The 22,405-nt window shown below is 42.8% G+C and overlaps 2 protein-coding genes and 2 non-coding genes across 7 annotated transcripts; 1 reads left to right on the top strand and 3 right to left on the bottom strand.

Annotated features, from left to right (window-relative positions):
* Positions 1-181: 181 nt before the first annotated feature.
* On the bottom strand, positions 182-4,188 carry LOC100284026 (uncharacterized). 3 transcript variants are annotated; one of them, NM_001156924.2, is made up of 2 exons: positions 3,386-4,186; positions 182-666 (listed from the first exon to the last, which is right to left on the bottom strand). In NM_001156924.2, the coding sequence occupies exon 1, from the start codon at positions 4,059-4,061 to the stop codon at positions 3,393-3,395; it is 669 nt and encodes a 222-aa protein (NP_001150396.2). In that variant the 5' UTR covers positions 4,062-4,186; the 3' UTR covers positions 182-666; positions 3,386-3,392. The 3 variants fall into 3 exon arrangements, with proteins under 3 accessions (NP_001150396.2, XP_020403363.1, NP_001399643.1); XM_020547774.3 differs by having other exon boundaries at positions 523-996; positions 3,386-4,188; NM_001412714.1 differs by lacking the exon at positions 182-666 and having other exon boundaries at positions 2,877-4,158.
* Positions 4,189-8,460: 4,272 nt separating this feature from the next.
* LOC103647830 (UDP-arabinopyranose mutase 3) lies at positions 8,461-12,295 on the top strand. 2 transcript variants are annotated; one of them, XM_020548597.3, is made up of 4 exons: positions 8,461-9,046; positions 10,905-11,155; positions 11,333-11,501; positions 11,717-12,295. In XM_020548597.3, exons 1-4 carry the CDS (start codon positions 8,723-8,725, stop codon positions 11,762-11,764), a joined length of 792 nt encoding a protein of 263 aa, XP_020404186.1. In that variant the 5' UTR covers positions 8,461-8,722; the 3' UTR covers positions 11,765-12,295. The 2 variants fall into 2 exon arrangements, with proteins under 2 accessions (XP_020404186.1, XP_020404185.1); XM_020548596.2 differs by having other exon boundaries at positions 8,541-9,046; positions 11,333-12,295.
* Positions 12,296-12,848: 553 nt separating this feature from the next.
* On the bottom strand, positions 12,849-12,920 carry TRNAD-GUC (transfer RNA aspartic acid (anticodon GUC)). Its single transcript has one exon. It is a non-coding gene; the product is annotated as a tRNA-Asp (tRNA).
* Positions 12,921-21,095: 8,175 nt separating this feature from the next.
* TRNAD-GUC (transfer RNA aspartic acid (anticodon GUC)) lies at positions 21,096-21,167 on the bottom strand. Its single transcript has one exon. It is a non-coding gene; the product is annotated as a tRNA-Asp (tRNA).
* Positions 21,168-22,405: the final 1,238 nt, after the last annotated feature.

The raw sequence follows: 22,405 nt of genomic DNA, 5'->3' as shown, positions 1-22,405 counted from the left end.
TTGAAAATGTCTGGATGGCAAGTATATAGATGACAGCAGAAAGAATGGTACGACCTTGAGGGCTGAAACGCAGGTTGCTCTCAGCTGAACTGCCCATTATTCGGGGGTCGGGGTCGTCGGTACCAACCTAATTGAAGCACCAAACATCCCTACCCTGCATAACAGCAGCCTCGTAGGTCATCTCAGATGTCCAGACCTTAACAGCACAGCAAGCCGTGAGCAAAAGAACCCTTCAGATGTCCAATCCTTAACACAGCACAGCCTCGTAGGCCACTGGGCACTGGGCCAGCAAAACGAAGACCAGCGACATGAACAAATAAGTCGTCCCTTCAGATGGCCAGGCACAACCGCACAAGGGTTTTGATGTGCATTGCATTGCACAAACACGAATGCATATAATACTACAGCTGTTGCTCCTACAGATAATACTACTACATCTCATCAAAAAGTAGCCAATCTGCCACGTTTTGAAAAAGGGCTTATACATACACAAGCGGGCGTATAGATATGAGCCGTCGAGGCAGACCGGCGCAGGAATAAATTTATCAAACAATCCATCTCCTGTCCTGTCTGTGTTATTGTATCGCTGACATGCAATTCACTAATTCCAGACCACCACCACCACCACATTGCAATACCAAGCAAGCAACAGTGGCGTCAGCCAACCTGCGAATTAGAAACACCTTAGCTCATGAGGAGCTCTGGATCGTGTTGCCACAATCCAACTGTGAAAAAAAAACAAGATAATGGCGTACAGGAACATCTATTACTACTTAGCATGCACATGTTGCATGTCACATCACCAGCACATCATCGGTGAGGTAATTAAGAATGAAAGGCGCAACACAGCAGTTTGCTTTGAATCAAACAAGCACAAACAGTCTTGCGTCTAACAGAAATATCGCTAGTTTCAGGAAAATCAGCCTCAATCCAGCCAAATAATTGATAACCCAACGCCAGGAAATTCTGAACTTCCAGCTGAGCACTTTCCTATCACTGACAAGCAAATGAGTTGGCTATTTCAGTGGCAGATCTACTGAAAAAAAAAATACCAGTCTACCTCCACATACAGAATCCAATCTATTCCAGTAACCTACTTCGGTAGCATTTTTCATGGAGTTTCAAAAGCGGCAATGGCATACCAACAAGTACAGTTCAAGAACGGGAACTTAGACATGTTCATAAACCCTAACGAGTAACTTTTCATCAAACTACTCAAGATCAAACCAAATTTACAGTGTGTTTGTTATTAAGTGTTAATATTTCAAAACACTGACTCAACAATTGTAATAAATGGACCTATATATAAAACATCACTATTTCCCACCAAACTTACACCGATTATTCAGTTGATCTTAATACAAATGGACCTCTACATAAATTTCCATTTCTTTTGGAAACCAGGCCAGATATTATTGCACAGGTATGCTTATAAACTTCTCGTTTTGCATTTTTGCATTTGCATCTGACTCAGAAGGGAGAAGCAAAGGATCACACAGATGACCACAGGGCAAACTAATTGATCAGAAAATCATGTGGCATGCCTCGCCTATGTTTGTAGCTTATACATAACTAATAGACTTGTTTGTGATCAATAACAGTGTAGCAAAAGTTGCAGATGTTATACACTGGGATTCTAATGGAACTAACCAGCTCAATACAGCTGGTATTTATCGATTCATTCACCATCCGTGTGATTGGTTTGGGGGATGGAGAGGCCTGCACTGAGATACCCTCCACATCCCTGCGCATGCAGCAAATAACCTTAACATAGATTGTTTTGCACCTGATCATGCAGCCCACGCCTCCCGCATTCAGGCAACCAAACAGGCACTCAAGCAAAGTCAATGTGTGTGGTGGTCCAGGACAAAATGGTGCAAGGAACCAATCATGTAGCATGTGAACCGTGACAAAAGAATTCCTAAAACATCAACATGGATGCAAGTAAAAACAAAATACTAAACAAGCTAGCAGCACCAGACAGCATCCCGCAGAGCACACAGAAAGTGAAAAGAAACTACAAAGTGAAATCTGGATCTTGGTGCTTCACATAATGAAATGGCCTGAATTGAATTAATATAACAAGAAACTACTATCATTCTACCTTCCCTTGACACTGTCCTTGATTTCAGTACTAGGTTAATAAGTAAATACGGCAATCCAATACAAATCCAGGAACACACTTTTAAAAAGGAACAGCGACAAAAGAGCAATTAGCCAATAAACCCTGGCAGCTGAGAAAATTCACATGTCCGTCAATGGATCTACTTATACTCAAACGATAGCACTGGCATGCTGGGCTCCTTCTAATAAGTCTCTAGAGTACCAGTCTTACTGCCCTATTTCTATTTTTGATTCCCCTCTTCCACTTTCCTTTTCAAGGATAAGCAACTAAACTACGACCACCAGGAGATGTCTCTACACGTGTGATTGCTTCAGCACCAACTGGCATAGATAAAGACATCTCAAAAAGGGTGACATTTGGAACATCAACTGGCACAGATAGAGGATCAGGTTGAGAGCGATGCAACACGATAATTGCCCCACTTAAGAGAGCAAAGAAAATTGTGCCAGGCATGCATGAACGAATGACTGAGAGAAATCCCTGACGCAAAGAAAGGATGCCACCAGTGGCCACACCAGAACAAATCAAGTTCCAGGGATCCTCCTCCTGACGCACATACATGAGGATACAATCAAATACTGAGTACATGCCTCCGCAAACAGCAAAGCTGCTACCAATGTGTGGCACATTCATGCGCACAGCCTCCAGTAAATCATGCACCAGTAGGTGCATTGAGGAGACCCTTGACAAAGTGGAAGAGAGAATCCCCAACAGCACCAATGGCAAACACAGAACCTGAATCAGTGAGGATGCATTCTCGACAAGGTCAGTCCCTATCTGTAAGAGACGAGACACCATTGTAGCTGCTGCTTGAAGTCCTGAAGGTCTGCTCCTTGTCCACCGAGGAGCAAACCTAAAACTCAGGCAAAGGGTCGACAAAAAGGAAATCTCTGGTGTCCCTTCTACTACAGATCCAAGCTAAATAGAACAGATACATATAGGACAACCAGACCAATCACGTTCTTCTAGTAGGAAGCTATAACAATCTCTAATTGGATACATCACATTTTTTTTGTAACAAACAATCACAACACCTAGCGCAAGAAACTAAACAGTTGCTGAACCCAAGCAATTTCTAACTTCCACGGCAGAACACAATCATAATCCCTATGCAACCTATCTGGTGCACACAGATGGACGTTGCCTACTCACGCTTACAGGACAAACAAAAAAGGGAAAAACAATCACGAACTTAATAATCGAATATATATCACACCTTTTCTAAATCCAAACAAAACTGCAATTAACTACACATCGCACCTTTTCCTCACTTGTACTCGAACGATGGTATCGGACTGCTGGGCGTATCGAAGCTCTCTAAGATCTCCGACTTGCCCCCGCCTGCGCTGGGTTTCTTCTCCTCCTCCTTCCTGCCAAACAGTCCCCCGAACAAGCCACCCACGCCGCTGGAGGTCGTCGCTTCCGGAGGTGCCACGACCGGCGGCGCCTGCGGTAGGCCCGGGAAAGGGTTGCCGCCCATGGCCGCTGTAAGGTTGGGATCGTCGGCGGGCAGCGGCGGGTTGGCGAGGACGCGGTTGAGCATGAGTCCGGCGCCCTCGATGAGGGCCAGCAGGATGCCGCCCATGAGCGCGGACCGGCCCGCGGCCCCCATGCCCTGGCGCATAGAGAGGAACCCGCCCGTGGCTGCGCCCGCAACGATGGAGTTCCAAGGGTCCTCCTTCTGGCGCGCGTACACCATGGCGCAGTCGAAGGTGGAGAAGAGGCCGCCCCAGACGGCGAAGCTGCCCCCCACGCGCGGCGCGTTCATGCGCACGGTCTGCGCGCCTCCGGACAGGCGCATCCCGTTGGGGGAGTTGTAGATGCCCTTGATGAAGTGATAAGCGGAGCCGCCAACGGCGCCCATCCCGAACGCGCCGCCGACGTCGTCCAGGATCCGGTCCGGGCACGGCTCCCGCGACGTCTCCGGCGTGCCCATGTTACTCTCCCGGCGCTAGTTCGCCTACTCCTCTGTCCACTTTAAGTCGGCGGCGGCGAGAGAGGAAAACCCTAGGATTTTCTCGATCGTCGATCACGACAAACGCGCGTCCGTGTGAAACAACTAACTGTATTATTTATATTCCTCTTCTATATTATAGACTGTATTTCTCTAAAGAATTCTCTTATTTCTCTTCCACGGTCTCTATTTTATATATTGATTTTTTGTAATTTACATACTATATATCCTAAAACGTTTTTACATATTTTTTACTTAATTCTTAAAAGTATAAAAATATTTATAGATGACGGAGGGAGAAACACGTCCTCTATATCTATACTATTATATATACTATACTTAAAACATCAGTTTCAAGGTCGTCCCGCGTCATCTTTTTACAAATAACTCCTCACAACTATTTCAAATTAATCTGTTGCATGTTATATATGGCTAAACGGCGGCCCGACGTGGGCCAGACGCCCGCGGGCCACAACTCTGGCTCATGCATGTCATGCCGGCCTGACTGTGTCGGGCCAGCCCGTCGACCTATTTGATTAAATCGGCGTAAAATATTAAAAAAATAGTGCATGAGGTGGGATTTAAACTCATGCCTTGTGATGAAAGAAGGGCGTGAGACACTGGGTGAAGCTGTATAACCAGTAGAACATCATGCTCAAATGTTCACATATACGTTTTTTGTAAAATAAAATATTAAAAAAAAATAGTGTACGAGGTGGGGTTTGACCCATGCTCTGATGAAAGAAGAGCGGGAGACACTGTATGAAGCTATCTAACCAGTATAACATCATGTTCAAATGTTTTTAATATTAAACATAAATTGTATATATGTATATACATTTTTTTGTAAAATAAAAAATATATAATCATGTCGGGCCGAGCCAGCACTACGGCTGAGGCTACAACCCAAGCACGACACGACGTTCTTGGCTCTTGCAAGCATTAGGTCGTTTCGGAGACCACATTGACGCAATGGACTCGATGGTGTTTGAGGTTGCTGAATTGATGAAGCAACAATGATTACCACACTAACAGTAAAATAAAAGGTTATTTGTTGGTTTTAAACGTTAATAATTGCTACGAAATGGTATAATTATATGTAGCACATCCCGTTTTTATTGATGCCTAACTTTAGCAATCACTCTATGTTTTGATTTATCCTTTTTATAAGTTTGACTTCATGTGACTTATTTAAGAAACATGAGATCACAAACTTTCTCTTATTTGGTCTCTATATGTGGAATTATGTCATTTATAATCTATGTTCGTTCAGTCAGTCGTTGTTAACTCTTATCTAATCGCTCATTTCATTGGTTGTGTTGTACCAAGACATATTGCATTAAGTAAACAATAACATTAGTTAGGCAAATCAAAAAAAATATTATAAAGAGAGCGGAGACAATCAATAAAAAACCTTGAATTTTTTTGATGGATAGTTTAATTGGGTATTGTTGTAAGCCGTCGCACGCACGGGCAACCGACTAGTTATTTATAATGAACGAATTATCCCTCCATACAAATGTTGGTCATTTTCATTTTTCGAGGAGTTAAATATTTTTATCTTTGACCACATTTATATGAGAAAATATTAATATTTATAGTACACAATTTGTATGATTAGACAGATCTTTGAATCTACTTTTATAAGAACATTATTCGAAGATACAAATGTTATTTATATATTCTATAAATCTAGTCAGATTTAAGAAAGTTTGACCGGCACGAATACCATAGCGACAAATATTCGAAAGAAGTATTAGCTTCCACAAAAATTTAATGTTGTTGGTTATTTATAATGAACGAATTATCCCTCCATACAAATGTTGGTTATTTTCATTTTTCGAGGAGTTAAATATTTTTTATCTTTGACCACATTTATATGAGAAAATATTAATATTTATAGTACACAATTTGTATGATTAGACAGATCTTTGAATCTACTTTTATAAGAACATTATTCGAAGATACAAATGTTATTTATATATTCTATAAATATAGTCAGATTTAAGAAAGTTTGATCGGCACGAATACCATAGCGACAAATATTCGTAAGAAGTATTAGCTTCCACAAAAATATAATGTTGTTGGTTTTTTAAAAATAACTTTGATCATTCATTTATTAAAATTGGTGAGTTGTCATTTATTTTGTTGTAATTTGTTTTCTCATTTAAGGTTGTTATGTTTTTGAATAAAAGAGTGATCAACGTTTTCGTATAGTGAACGGAATGAGCCCAATAGAATCCTTTTTAGTAGAGGATGTTTAGATGCCTCTTTAAAGACAGTTTTAGCAATTTAGCTCGCCAGATACTGAGCGCTCGTGTCATTAACGGGGAAATTGGTTCTCTAACGGTGAAAGTTCATTGTCTCTATAAAATACCACTAAAAGAGCTAAATAGCAAACAAAGTTATATGTTTCTTCGGATTTTACTATTCTATTTGTTTTTTACTAGCACCGTTAACTACCCAAATACCTCTTCATCTCACCCTGGACAACAGTCATGTTATATATACGTACCTTGTTCACTATTGTGGCAGATATAGGCATGTTTGGTTTACTACCTAACTTGCTAATTTTGCCTAACTTTTCTATCTAAGGTTAGTTCTTCAATTCGGACGACAAAACGTAGACAAAGTGTGGCACAGTTAGCCGTGAGCCCGTGAACCAATGTATAATTTGGTGCCTAGCCTAATGCCGTCGGTCCTTGCCCCACAACCAACAACGTCGTTCGCATTGCCTCTACCACCGACGACTTCACACACGATGCACGGAACTAATATTTTAATATGATTAATTTATGGCAAAATGTTATACATACCTTGTTTACTATTGGACCATATACAGTTAGGGCTGGAAACGAGCCGAGCCAGGCTCGGCTCGGTTCGTTAGTGTAGCGAGCCGTGGGATTAGGATCGGCTCGGGCTCGTTTAGGCTCGCGAACCTCACCGAGCCGGCTCGCGAGCCTCACCGAGCCGAGTCTGATCGAGCCCGCGCCGGCTCGCAAGCCTCGATCTTTTTACCAGCCCTAGATACAGTGTCTAATTTGGTGCCTAGCCCAATGTGGTCGGGTCTTTGCGCCACAACCGATCGTCGTTCTCATTGCCTCTACCACCGACGATTTCACACGCGACACACGGAAACCAAGATTTTAGTATGTATTAATTTATGACAAAATTATAATTTTTATGGGGTTTGTATTTCATATGGGTTTCTAGTTTCTTGTTTAATCTTTGGGGAAATTGGTTCTCTAGTATTGAAAGTTCACGTGTTCTGGAAAATACCACCAAAAGTTTCTAGCTTCGAGAAATACCATCAAAAGTTTATAGTTTCGACAAAGATAGGCTCCTCAATAGTGCTAGGAAAGTAGGAATTGGGTCAGGTCAGGTCGCCTCAAGCCTCTTGTGCTTCAGGCCAGGTAGGCTCAAAGATCGAGAAGGCCCAAATTTTTTTTGGACCGTGTCGTGCTAACATAAAGAGTAGAAACAGTGGTCCAGTTTAGCCCTAAAACACGGCATGTCTTCATCGGTTCGTGTTGATCCAAGATCGGGTAATATATTTGAACTATTAAAGACCAAATATTACAACCGCATAAAGTACATATTTTACTAAATTAAAGATATTAAATAAGGTGAACATCATTTAACCACATAAAGTCTAAATATTATAGTCACGTAAAGTCCATAACTTACTAAATTAAAGAAATTAAACAATATGTGTTTCATTGAGCGGCTCGGCCTAACCACATTCATGCGGGCCGGATTGAGAGTTCGAAAGGCCAAATTTTAAGGTTGGACCTAGCCTATTTCGGCCTAGCCCATTTTTTTTTGTGTTGAGCCGTGTTTTGGGTTTCTATTTTTTTGTTACGCTCGTGGTGATCCAAAAAAACCCGACCTATTATTCGAGCACTACTATCCGATTCCAGTACATGCTAATCTTTTGGTAAACTTTAGCACTCCAAGGGTGTTTGATAAATTGTTAAACTTTAGCACTTGCGCTCCACGAGGAGCACACTGCCAGTGGTAGGGAGAGAAGGGTATTCAATACAAAATAGGGCTGGGACTAGTTTTAGTACTCTTTAGCACATTTGGTGAAGTTAAAGTGTTAATGAGTGCTAAACTTTAGCACAACGATTTTGATCACGTTTGTTTCTTTAATAGCTAAAATTTTAGCAAAAAATGTTGTTCTACAGTTTAGTAGAGGAAACAAACGACCCTTGAATGTGCGGACGTTTGAATGGATAGAGGCCAAGGCGTCTAACTCTCAGGCAGACAGTGTAAACGTCCGTGCAAATTAATGTTTTATATTGCAGTTTTTTGTCTACATAGTAAAATTTAAAATAAATTTTTTTATATAAAGTGGGATATGAAATCTGCTCGAGATAGACAGAGAGCACCCGTCCAACTCACTGTTCCTTTTCCCATTCATTCAAAAGCAAACAACAGCAGACGCCGCCTGCCCGGCTCCACCGCACCCCGGCCACCCTCCCTCCATTTCCTTCGCTATCCACTCTGGCAGTCCCCGTCCAGCCACCGCTGCCCGCCCGCTCCCTAGCAATGGCGTCCGCCGCGCACGCGCCGACGCCGGTGCTCAAGGACGAGCTGGACATCGTCATCCCGACGATCCGCAACCCGCCCGCTCCCTAGCAATGGCGTCCGCCGCGCACGCGCCGACGCCGGTGCTCAAGGACGAGCTGGACATCGTCATCCCGACGATCCGCAACCTCGACTTCCTGGAGATGTGGCGGTCCTTCTTCCATCCCTACCACCTCATCATCGTGCAGGACGGCGACCCCAGCAAGACCATCCGTGTCCCCGAAGGCTTCGACTACGAGCTCTACAACCGCAACGACATCAACCGCATCCTGGGGCCCAAGGCGTACTGCATCTCCTTCAAGGACTCCGCCTGCCGCTGCTTCGGCTACATGGTCTCCAAGAAGAAGTACATCTACACCATCGATGACGACTGCTTCGTGAGTGCCCTCCGCAGCTCCGCTCCTTTGCGATGATCCGAGAGTAGTGACCATCTGTTGCCGATAGTCTTGCTGTAATCGGGCGTGGTTTGGCGGGGGACGGGGGCTCATATCTGGTTATTATACAGGTGAGACGGAGAAAATACACTAGGGTAATTTGATTGTTTTCTTCGGTGTTGATGGACTGAGCTGTGGAGTTTGGCTACAATGCATCTTGGATTGAAATTTTCGGATGCAAAGTTTTGACATTTTTGCGCTGTGATCTGGGTAGGTAGAATGCAAATGTGTTTGTGGTGATTGATTGATCCAACTAGTTGGATATTGTCTCCTTGGAGTTCAGACATGTGTCTGGTGATAGTTGCAACTGTCAGATCTACGCATGTTACTTGGACTAGACTTTTGATTTTTTTTTTGTCTCGACTAGAGACTTATTTCACTGCTAAAATGTATCCAGCATTGGATCTAGCCTCACTGATTTGGCCCTGTATTGCTTCCAGTTGGAGGGTATATGAACTGGAATATGCGTTTGATCTTTGGTGTCTGGTAGTTCACAATGCCTGTTCTCTGTTGGATAACTTGTTACTTGTATATGTCGCCTTGCGGCCATATTGTGTCGTTTGTGTTGATGCATATGCATTTGTGTGTTTCCAGGTAACGATCAGTAGACTGAGTTGCTAGGGGGCAAAAAATTCTTATTTTACAATACAAATAACAGTCGAGAGTTATGTGGATTGCACCTTGCATGGTTTATTCCGAAGCCTGTACATACAATGTGGTTGGAACGAACGCTACTACCCATGTAACTTTGGACCATCCCTGCCACGATCTTTTCTTATGATAATAAAATATTCCTTTGCACGAGAAATATATAACTTAATGCTAGCTTGGAGTTACCACTGCCCTGAAATCACCACCACTTGGTGCACCGTGTCAACCTCAAGCATCGCATTCCATTTTACATACTGTTTTGTCCTTGCATTGTTTGGACTCTTTCACTGAAACCGGAGACCCTATAGGCTTCTCAAAGAATATCCTGTAAATAAACTGAAGAAACAGGAGACATAAGAAATCGTGTCTCAAGAGCCATTGGAAAAATCTTTAAGGGTTGATTTGGTGACAAGGGGATCCCGGGAGGATTGGAGGGGATTGAGAGGGAAATAAACTAATTTCCCCCTCAATCCCCTCTAATCCTCCCGGGATCCCGGGTCACCAAATCAACCCTAAGGTATATAAAGATTCCTAGAGGCACTGCCGGAGCTTCAATGAGGCCAAAAAGCCATACCCCCCCCCCCCCCCCCCCCCCAACTTTGAATTTTTCTTACAAAGTTCTATACTTAACTATGCTAACTTGCTAAGATATTGCTAGTTTATCTATTTTGTCACTGTAGCCCCCCTTAACATTCATGTGAAGCTCAGCTAGTACCTAGAGGGCTTAAATCTTGACAGATGACAGCACTCCAAGTGCATTCACTTGGGGTCCCACCCGCTTGTCAAATAGTACTGGTTTATTTGGATTGTTGTGCTTGCTTATGATGCAGGGGCTCTACCATGGACTCATATTTCCTTTTGTGTTTTTTAGAAGCAATCTTGTAACTAATGATCATGGCTTTTGTTTTAACTACTATTGTTGAAAAATGGTATGCTGATGTTCATTTTCATTGCATTACGCAGAACATGAAGCATGATAGTTTACCATGTTTGTTTGCAGCTGAAACTAATTGAACATGCCCATCCCTTGCAGTATATAATTTATAGCTTAGAATATGATGACGTTATTTTAGTCCACTTCTTGATACTTTTTAAACGCATTTAAGCAGATGCTCATTGTTGAACTGTTACTTTTCAAAACTTTCATCAGGTTGCCAAGGATCCATCAGGGAACGACATCAATGCACTTGAGCAGCACATCAAGAACCTCCCGAGCCCTTCTACTCCATTTTTCTTCAATACTTTGTATGACCCTTACCGCGTAGGCACCGATTTTGTTCGTGGGTACCCCTTCAGCCTTCGTGAGGATGTTCCAACTGCTGTTTCTCACGGGCTTTGGCTCAACATTCCAGACTATGATGCCCCTACCCAGCTCGTTAAGCCCCTTGAGAGAAACACCAGGTACAAACGCTACTATCGTTCTGGCTTGCTTTTCTAGATGCATGGATAACTTTTACTATGTATATAGAATAGCCAAAATGACTTCCAATTTGTAACAAAGGGAGTACTACATATCAGTAGGTTCCATCATTCAGGTGGTCGCTTTTTGCTAATTGGTGTTTTCTTTCTTGAGATCAGGTATGTGGATGCTATCCTTACAATCCCAAAGGGCGCCCTCTTCCCTATGTGTGGAATGAACCTTGCATTCGACCGTGAGCTCATTGGTCCTGCAATGTACTTCGGTCTTATGGGTGATGGCCAGCCTATCGGTCGCTACGATGATATGTGGGCAGGATGGTGCACGAAGGTATGTTTCTTTATCACCTTCCTAGTTGCAGTCCTGTTATGTCTACAAGTGCAGCGAAAACAACTGGTGGCAAGAAGCTGCGCTGTGCAGGCTAGTGACTATTACCAGTACATGCTTATTGACTGCACATTGCTTGGTGATTTCTCTCTCGTCTTAGTCCAGTATCTTTGCACTGACAAAACCATGCCAAATGTCTCGTCTGCTGCAACAAACAGGTGACCACGGATCATCTGGGCTTGGGTGTGAAGACTGGCCTGCCCTAAGTCTGGCACAGCAAAGCGAGCAACCCGTTTGTGAACCTGAAGAAGGAATACAACGGCATCTTCTGGCAAGAAGAGCTGATCCCGTTCTTCCAGTCAGTCTCCCTTCCGAAGGATGCCACCACCGTCCAAAAGTGCTACCTCGAGTTGGCCAAGCAGGTGAGGGCGAGGCTCGGCAAGGTGGATGGCTACTTCAATAAGCTTGCCGATTCCATGGTCACGTGGATCGAGGCCTGGGACGAGCTGAACCCCGCAAAAGGTGGAGTCCGAGTCCCCACAGCAAATGGCCCTCACAAGAAGTAATAAAAACACGATGTAGTATAAACTTCACTTGTTCATGTGGACAGTCATACTGAAAAGAAATGATGTCTTTGGTTAGTGCTGATGGACTGAGATTTACACGTCCCGGGAAATCGTCCTGCCGGTTTTAGGGCGTTTACATGTTTTATTGATCGTTTTTCGTGTGATGGATGCAACAGGTGTAATGTCGGATTGGATTACCTTTAAATTATAATAAAGTTTACGGGTTATGGCCTTGATCTTTCCCTCCAGAAACCAGAATTGTCTGTGTTGCTGTGACTATCATGTTTTTATGTCTGCTTAACATGTTTGCAATCCAAAATGGCCCCGTGAAAAAAATATACTGTATCTCTTTGATAATACTCCATCTGTTTTTTTAATTTATCGCTTTTTAGTTCAAAAATAAAAAAGAGGACAACAAATATTCGACAACAAGACAGTACTCAATTTTTATGTCTGCTTAACATGTGTGTTGCTGTGACTATCATGTTTTTATGTCTGCTTAACATGTTTGCAATCCAAAATGGCCCCGTGAAAAAAAATATACTGTATCTCTTTGATAATACTCCCTTTGTTTTTTTTTAATTTATCGCTTTTTAGTTCAAAAATAAAAAAGATGGCAACAAATATTCGACGACAAGACAGTACTCAATTTCCTCTTATCAAGAGGTTTCAGCTGCAAACGGTGCGGTGCAATGTCAGGTTTGGTACTCAATTTCCTCCCCACTTTTTGCCCCGTTCTCTGTTTCTCATGGTGATCGCTTGCGACAGACAAAATAAAAAAATTCGCCGTTGCCGGGGATCGAACCCGGGTCACCCGCGTGACAGGCGGGAATACTCACCACTATACTACAACGACTTGAATGAGGTTAATGTACAATTGGTTTTATTAACTCTAGACTAGTCAGTGCGAGAAAGTGGCAGTTTGTTTCTGTGCCGCTCGGTCACATCTCATCCTGTGCGCTTCATGCACTCCATACAGTGTACAAGGTTTTTTTGGGACATATCCGATGTATATAGAGTGCATATAAACTAACAAAGTCCACAAATAATTCTGAAAATATTCATACATATTTTTTTCATCCTACTCCTTTTATATACAAAATTTCTAATTTAAACTTATCATGATTTTTTATCCTTTTTATTGCAGCTAGAGTATAACAAATTTGAACTTGAGATTTCATATATAACTAGTTAGTCCAATTATTTGTATTGGACAATTCAACCACCAAAATCATTTAGAAAAAGGTGTAAGCCTATTTTCCTTTCAAGAACATATAATATCACAATAACTTATATACAAATGAGTGTTATACTACTATGAGATGGAGGACGACATCCGCTGACCGTCCGGGATAGCATCGAAGCGAAACTCGGGTCACGGTCGAGTGCGCTGGCCCTATGGCGTGAGGTCGCTCGTCTAGGTGCCGCGTGAGGTGGAGGGGACAGTCTCGAGGAGGGAGCAATCTCCGAGGGCCAGTGGTGGAGTGGCGGCGCGCGGTCACCGAGCCACTCGCCTTGCGGCAGCGGAGGGATCAGATATACACACGACGCAAAATTTAAAGTTAAATGAGTAGAGTTGAATGTTGTACATGTATGCAAATTGAGAGTTGAGACCTTTGACTCCGATTGTAAATACACGAGTCCATACAGAAAGCAAAAGTGTCGACAACAACACGGCGTCACTTCGTCGCATGACACTATGACAGCAGGATCTGATTCCTCTGTCTAAGAGCAGGCACTCTGTATTGGAGGGATCAGGCTCTGTTGAATCATGATCTTCAGGTTCAGAATAACATGAATGAAGGTTTGCAAGGGGCTGCATTCTTTGATATGAAAAAGCAAACACATACATCAAATGAAGGTAAAGCTAAGGTGAAATTCTATAAAAAAATCTTGAAATGCCTCATGTAGCAACAAAATGATGGAATGGCCAAACAAGGAGTACCACCTAATACTTGCATAACTTGGTAATACACAATGTTATATTTAGCGTTCCGTTACGCCTTTCAGCAACCCCATTCTGTTGTGGTTCGCCAGGTGTTGAATACTGGGCAACAATACCATTTTCTCTTAGGAACCTCGCGAAAGGTCCTGGGACCTAGCCATACTCGGTATGACGCCCATAGTACTCCCCCCACGATCTGATCGAACAATCTTTATCTTCAGATCGTGTTGATTCTCTACTTCAGCCTTGAACTGTTTAAACTTGTCTAAAGCTTCTGATCTTTCCTTAATGGGATAAATATAACCGTAGCGAGAGTAGTCATCTGTGAAGGTTATGAACGAGTTAAACCCATCTACTGTCCTAACTGAAAAAGGACCACATATATCTGTATGAATAATTTCTAACACTCTCGTACTATGCTTACCATTTTTCTTAATCTGCTTCGCAAATTTACCCTTAATGCAATCTCTGCATTGCTCTAAGTCTGTGAAGTCTAGGGGATGGAGAATCTGTTCCTTTGCGAGACTTTGTATTATCCCCCTCGAAATATGGCCCAAACGATAGTGCCATAATTTCGACGAGGTTTCTCCATCACTTCGTTTTCTTTTCCTGCCACGGCTGGCTGGATCATTTTCTGGTATATCTAATACATTAACAACATCACTTTGCGAACGCAAATAAAGCATACCTCGTCGGATGGCGAGACCAACATCTTTATTATCAAACTGAATAACACACTGTCTATCACTAAAATGGCAATGAATGTGCTGATCATCTAATCTAGAAACCGAAATAAGCTTCCTTCGCAAGGAAGGTACATAAAGTACGTCTCTCAATAACAGTACAAAACCATTAGGTAATTTAAGATGTATATCTCCAATGGCCTCGACTGCTGCTTCAACTCCATTTGCCACTCTAATTGTTCTTCGACCCTTTAGGAGCCTTTGGCTTGTATGGAGTCCCTGTAGAGAGTTTGCAACATGAACAGATGCACCTGAGTCAATCCACCAAGAATAACTGGGATATTCTAAGTATAAAGACTCATTTACAAAAGTAACTTGGTCCTTACCACTCTCTAGTAGATACTGCAGGAATTCAGGGCACTTTCTCTTGTAATGACCTGTCTTCTTGCAACAGAGGCATGTATCAGGGGAAACTGAAAAACTGCCTCCTTGTCTTGGCTGATTATTGTTGCTTGAGGAAGCTTGGTTATTCTGTTTACCCTGCTTCTTGAACTTCTTCTTTGAGTTCTTGTTCTGTCTGGGGATATTGACTTTTATGAGGTTGATAGAGTCTCCAGTCTGCTTTAACCTCTCTTCCTCCTGAACACATTGTGCCAAGAGTTGATCTATGTTCCACTTGTCAGTGACACTAGTGTTATACTGTATGTGGAAAGTCTCAAACTCCTTAGGTAGAGACTTCATTATCATAAACAATACAAATTCCTCGTGTAAAGGAGACCCGAGGTACTTGTTTATCTTAGCTATGATGGATATCATTTTCTGAATGAATGGTCTGACACCATTTCCATCGTATTTTGCATTGACAAATTCTGTCATTAGAGAGCAAGCATAAGCCTTAGAAGACCCTTTATGATGAGAGGCTATCCTCTCAAGGTATTCATTGGCAGTCTCGCACTCTGGTATGGAACTCTTAGAAGGCTCCTTGATGCTCCTCTTAAAAATAATCATACATTTGTCATTTGATCTTTCCCACTTGACCTTGTCGATGTTGTATTGCATCCACCTGTGGTCATAGTTAGGAGTGCCCACCGTGGGCTCTACTGGTTTATCAAACCTCAGCGCGTAATCTATCTCACCCACTGTGGTTATCATGTCAATATCCTCCTGCCAAGAATGGTAATTACTACCATCTAGCGGTTTCATAATCAGCATGGCGGTATGAGCACATTTGCAAAATTAAAACAGAAAATATTTAGGACATCTGAAATAAATATTGAATACTGAATCATTGAACATGCATGAATTAAATATTCAAAGTTGGTCAAATAATAATCATGTCATATCTATGAAAACTTCTGGTCACAAAATTCTAAACCATCGTTGGATGATTTAGAAAACATAAACTTGTATAAAATTATGGTAACAATATGCAACGTTGGTTAAAATATTCAATCACCACAAAATTTTCTGAATTCTATGCAATTCAAAACAATAATTAATCCATGTTGGTTTCATAATCAATTGAGAATTGGATAAAATATAAATAAAAGTACCAAAGTACGCAGCGGAATAAAATAGTCCGTAAATATCTCTGAAATTTTTTATAACTGGAAAAAACTATTTCTGAATTTTATGTACTGTTTTTCTAATTTATATTCTGGTTTTTCTAATTCCAGGAATAAAAAAATCGTTGGAAAAAATGGGTGGCCATTTGGCCTTGGCCGGCCAACCAGACCGGCCCTACTGGCCTTTCGACCTGCAGAAGGAAAACCTCGCGCGCCCAGACCGCAACCTAGGCCTGGGCCGCGATTCCGACCCATACAGGAGGCGCAACCCCTCACCTCGCCGAGATCCTGGTCGTCGAGCCGATCGGACGGTCCGGATTTCTCACACGCGCTATATATGGTGGAGAACTCGGGCTGAGAGAAAACCCTAATTCATTTTCTCTCCCACTCAGCCGCACCACTCTAAAACCGGCTGCCAGGAGCTCTTAACTCCAAAAATAATGACCGTGCCACCCTGCTTCTCACCTCTATTTGGCTGCGCGCTGCATGCTTGCATGCTCTCTCTGTTTTCTTTTCTCTAGTTTTTTTCTTTGGTTCTAGCAGGTGGCCTCCGGGAGCTCCATCAGTTAAAAAAATGAGCACGGTGGGCTTCGACCACTTGAAAGAAAGGGCCCCGCAGCGCCTGCCACCGGCGAGCGCATCCCCATGGAGCGGGTGCGCCGCCGTCGGCATGGCTCTAATGGGTGTCCTCGACGGTGGGTAAGTGATGGCTCTGTTGCCGTCTCCTTTGAACTGCGTACCCGGATCTAGGCCTCAAAAACTCGATTCCCTTTTCTGTGTGAAGGAATGTAAGAAATGAATATTATGTACGTTTTGGGATCGAGTTTTGAGTTGAAAACGCGTAGATACGAGCCCCGCGATATTCCTGTTCTGTTCTGTGATGATTTCAGTGCATTTGTGCACTTTTGTTTCACGCGGTTTTGGAAAAAAATTAGGGTTCTAACCCTAATTTTATTCTGTGTGACTTTTCTTGATCTGTTCTTGATCGTGGTTCAAAATCACGAGTCTCTTTTTTGTCTCTGTTGACAGATGAATCGATTAGGGTTAGGTCATAAAACCCTAACCCTAAACAGTTGTGAGAGCTCCCTCTGGTTTGAGACCGAGACACACTGTGTCTCCTACAGCGGCCAAACCTAAATCTTAGGGTTAGGGAAAACCCTAACTCGAGAGCATCGACTCTTTCTATCTATTCTAATCTCTCTGTTCTCGGGTGATGAACGATGATAAAAAATTGAGTTCATTCACATAGATCCGAGACCTTTATGTGATCTCATTAAACGATGCAGATTAGGAGATCTAGGGTTCTTAGGTGGCCTCTGATACCATTGTGGCTTAGTGTGGCATCAGCCATACCTTACTTTTAATAACTCTCATATCTTCTACTATAACAACAAAATAAGACGTGGTGTGGTGGATATTGTTTCTAATCTAGCAGCGGGTCTTGAGTTCGATTCACAATTCTTGCAGATTTCATTTTTTTAGCCATACCACATTTTTTCTTTGCCCTCCGCTACTGCCAGACATGGATGAGGGCAAAACAAGAAATGAAAAAAGGCAGAACAGAAAATGGCAGGCTACCCTTACAGCCTTAATAAGTAGTAGAGATATCTTCTACTATAACAACAAAATAAGACGTGGTGTGGTTTATATGTTGTTTCTAATCTAGCAGCAGGTCTTGAGTTCGATTCACAATTCTTGCAGATTTCATTTTTTGAGCCATACCACATTTTTTCTTTGCCCTCCGCTACTGCCGGACAAGGATGAGGGCAAAATAGGAAATGAAAAAAGGCAGAACAGAAAATGGCAGGCTACCCTTACAGCCTTAATAAGTAGTAGAGATTGGAGTAAGATGGAAATAATATGTATGGATTTCTTTCTTTTTTTTGAACTTAGTTTATTTGCACCATATGTGCATCAAAGGCCCATGTGTATCAGATATGTTCTTTTTAGGGCGTTTACATGTTTTCCCGTTTTTATGTGATGGATGCAAAAGGTGTAATGTCGGATTGAATGACCTTCAAATTAGAATAAAATTTACATGTTATGGCTTTGATCTTTCCCCTAGAAACCAAAATTATGCGAGTTGCTATGACCGTTGGGCGGAGACCGAACACGGTCTCGATCACATAACGGGGAACACACTTTGTCATACTAACCATACGCATATGGATGGCTGCAGGTCGGTTGAGTTCGGGTTGCCGGATCCTTTAACAAATATCCATACCCACCAAGCCAATCGGATGAGAAAGTATAGCCGTACCCACCAGGTATCTATCGGGTATCAGGTATCCAATGGATATTTTATGGTAGAATTCATAACAACATATAAATTGATAAGCAATAACATAGATTCACAGTTTTTTATAGTTAGAGAGTTGATGAACAACATGCCAGCATGGTGGAGCTGAGGCGGGAAAGGGTACCATGGGCAGAGAGAATCCTTGATGGAGTCGGGGGAGCCGGTGGCGCGACGTCAAGCCCGAATCATGGGTGTGGGCTAGTGCTGGGAATTTGGGCCGGGCTTTTCGGGCCAGCACGAGCACGGCCCGAAAATAAGAGCCCAAAGCACGGCCCGACATGAAATAATATGGGCCGGGCTAGCACGGCCCGAAGTCGGGCTTGGGCCGGGCCTCAAATTCCGACCCGTCGGGCCCCCAGCACGGCACGCATAGATGGGCCGGGCTTGGGCCGGCACGGCCCAATTGAGCTCAATCTATTTAATTTCTTTAATTTAATAAGATATCGACTGTATATTGTTGTTTTATTTGGAGTTTATGTGGTTAAATGATGTTATAATTGTTTAATATCTTTAATTTAGTAAGCTATAAATTTTATATGATTATAATATTTGGATTTTATATGATCAAATATACGGGCCGGGCTTGGGCCGGCACGGCCCAACGAAGGCACGACGTGGTTTAGGGCCGGGCTGGGCCACTGTTTTTACACTTCGGGCTGGCACGGCACGGCCCAAAAAATGTTTGGGCTTTCCTGGCCCGAACCCGTTTGGCACGAAGCACGATGTGCTTGGGCCGGGCTGACCCGGCCCGGCCCAATTCCCAGCACTAGTGTGGGCGGAGGCAATTTGGCCAACGCGGATCCCCAAGGGTGCACCGTGACACACTGCTTTGGCCAGCACAGACGATAGATCTAGGTGGGGCTGGGGCTGGCCGCTTGGGGCAATGGCGACGTGTCCGGGAGCCTAGGACTAGGAGAGTGGGGAACTAGGGCTAGGGATCGAGTGTGCGATGTGTGCCTGTGTCGGGACTGGGGATCGGCTAGGAGTAGCCTAGGAGGCTATGATCGGAGTGGGATATGTTTAGAGTTTTTTGGGCTTCGGTTGATGGGCCTCGTACTGATTTTTGAATATGGGTCGTATATTGGTTGAATTGTTATTTCGGGTATCCAGTAGATACCAACGGGTAAAATATGGTATTCATACCATACCCGATATATTTCGGGTACCCGACCCGATAAGACTCGCGGGTGAATTTTTCTACTCGTATCCATACCCTCGGGCCCAACTGCCATCCCTACATACGCATGTCCTCAGACAAAGGGGCCCTCGACTCAGCCCACAGGAGAAGGGGTCCTCGTCCAAGATAGCGTTCGCTAACCGGAGGTCTACAAGCGAGGGGGTCTTCTACCCATCGAGCGACGACAATTTGTCGGTAAAACCCGAGGCCTTCGCCATCTCATCGACTAAAGGAGCTTCATCCGGCTTGGTGCAACCGGAGGGAGCGAAAATGTGAAGGCTTTTGGAGCAAAGGCTACGAGTGGACCTCGAACACTTCCGGTGCATCTAGGGTTGGGCAAAAAACTCGTAACCCGAAACCCAAATTTTGTTCGGCAATTTTGGGTAGCAACTTGCAAAACCCGAATTTATTTCGGGTAATTCGGGTATCACAATCGGGTACTCGAAATACCTGAACTTTCATGTGTCATGTACTAATGTCATGCTTAATTATTAATTTGTAAATCTATAATTATGTGTAAGTGTGCATAACTTGTGATTGTAGATTGCTTGTGTTGTAAATGTCCATGTATATCATTATTCAAACTATATTTTTATACTAATTTAATAGAGTGTATGTGTTTTTACGAAGCCGACACAACAGTTCGGGTAGTTCGGGAATACCCGAACCCGAAATTCCATGTACCCGAAATTCCGGTTATTGTAAAACTCGTTGTAATTTCGGGTATCGATTTTCAAAACCCGAAATTTTAAATACCCGAATTATCCGATCCGAAATTTCCGGGTAACCCGAACGCCCACCCCTAGGTGCATCAGAAGACATTGCCAAGGGTCCACCCGCCAGCGTAGCATGTGGGGTGTGTTGTCTGGTGTGCGCGGATTACTGGACGGGAAGTGCTGTAATTACTCTGTGGGATATTCCCTAGATATAGTTGGTAGCGGGAGACAAGACCGTATTTTGGACCATCTACCCCCGAATGGGCCTATAGATACCCTATTCCTGTAGCGAAACGAGCTACAATTTCTCCAATACTCTGTTGTAGAGACCGTATTTTAGACCACCTACCCTCGAATGGGCCTATAGATATCCTAGTCCTGTAGCGAAATGAGACACATATAATGGGAAGCTACAATTCCTCTAATTTATTTCGTTGTCAGTTTTTATTTCTGTTTAATATGTTTGGCCCTGTGAAAAAATAATTGTATCTCTTTGATAATACTTAGTTTTTCTCGAGAGAAAAAATGGCAAGATCGGTGTCAGCTGCAAACAGTGCAATGTCAGAGGTTTGGTACTCGTACTCGTTTTCCTCCCTCCTTTCTCTGTTTGTGACGGTGATTCGCATGCGACAAACAAAATTTTATTCGCCGTTGCCGGGGATCGAACCCGGGTCACCCGCGTGACAGGCGGGAATACTCACCACTATACTACAACGACTTGGTTGTTTACTTATCCTAGATTTAAATAATGTTTCTTTAAACCAGCCAGTGCGACAAAGCGTTCGTTTGTGTCTTCTGTCCCGTCCTGCTTCTTAGGCTATCTCCAGCAACGTCCCCTAAATTCTATCCTCTAAAGGAATATTCACTGTCTTTTACAGTACACTCTAAAAGATTCTGTCCTCTATATCTTCTCAGTCTCCAGCAACATCTCCTAAATTCGGTCCTCTAAAGCTACAGTGTTAACATATTTCCCTTTTTCCATTCATTTAGCTTTTTTTGTTTTGTTTCCATTACACACAATAAAATGGATGCGCAAAATTGAATTACGGGCTAATTAAATTAATTGTGTTTGGTAACCTATATTACTAATCCTTTTTTTAAAAAATGCTACCCGACTTTATTTTATACATTTTATTCAGTATTGGACAAATCGTAGATCTAATAATGAGTTAAAAGAGACCCGCTGAAAAATATTGACCCACTACAAAATATTATTTTTTCAAACCGGCAAGAGCAGTATTTATTTTATGATTAAAAAAGAGCAATAAATGAGAAGAGAGCGTCTACGTAGGCTTGCTGCAAAAAATGACAAACGTGAGCGGATGGACCTGACGTGTAGCGAACGTGAGAGCATCCTCCACATTTACAGGCCGACGGAGACGTCCGGTATTATAGCGCACCGTTTACCAATCGCTGCTGGAGGAAAAAAGGAGTCGCAAAAACGGTAAATTTAGAGTACCGGACCTTTTACTGGGTCTTGCTGGAGACAGCCTTACTCTCCTCTCTCATCCTGTTGGCTTCATAGACTCCGTACAGTAAACGTGGTCTTTTTGAGTGGGGGAATATACAGAAGAATACAAATGCTCGTAACAAAAATTCTATATCTATAAATGTTTTTAAAGACTATGTTAATAAATTCTCGAGATTGATAAACCAGTCAGATTTATATTGTTTTTTTATTATATTTATGATCTAAAGGCTCAGTATTATATCATACAATCTTTTAGAGCATCGTAAAAAAAAAACCCCTCAAAAAACTCTCCCAATACATGAGAATTGGGATCTCCTTAAATTTTTTAGTTCCAGAAAAAGTGAACCATCTCCAATAACTCCCAAAATATTGTCAAAAACAAATTACAAAATGAATAGGGCCCATAACTCACGTCCCTCAAGTACCTCCAGAGGTCCGACAGGCACAGGCTCAATCCCGGAATGATCTTTTGAGCCCGTCCATCA

The sequence above is a fragment of the Zea mays genome, chromosome 2 (genome assembly GCF_902167145.1).
Source record: "Zea mays cultivar B73 chromosome 2, Zm-B73-REFERENCE-NAM-5.0, whole genome shotgun sequence".
In the NCBI taxonomy this organism is placed as follows: domain Eukaryota; kingdom Viridiplantae; phylum Streptophyta; class Magnoliopsida; order Poales; family Poaceae; genus Zea; species Zea mays.
The sequence above is the reverse complement of the archived record's forward strand: the minus strand, read 5'-3'. Positions and strand labels throughout refer to the sequence as shown.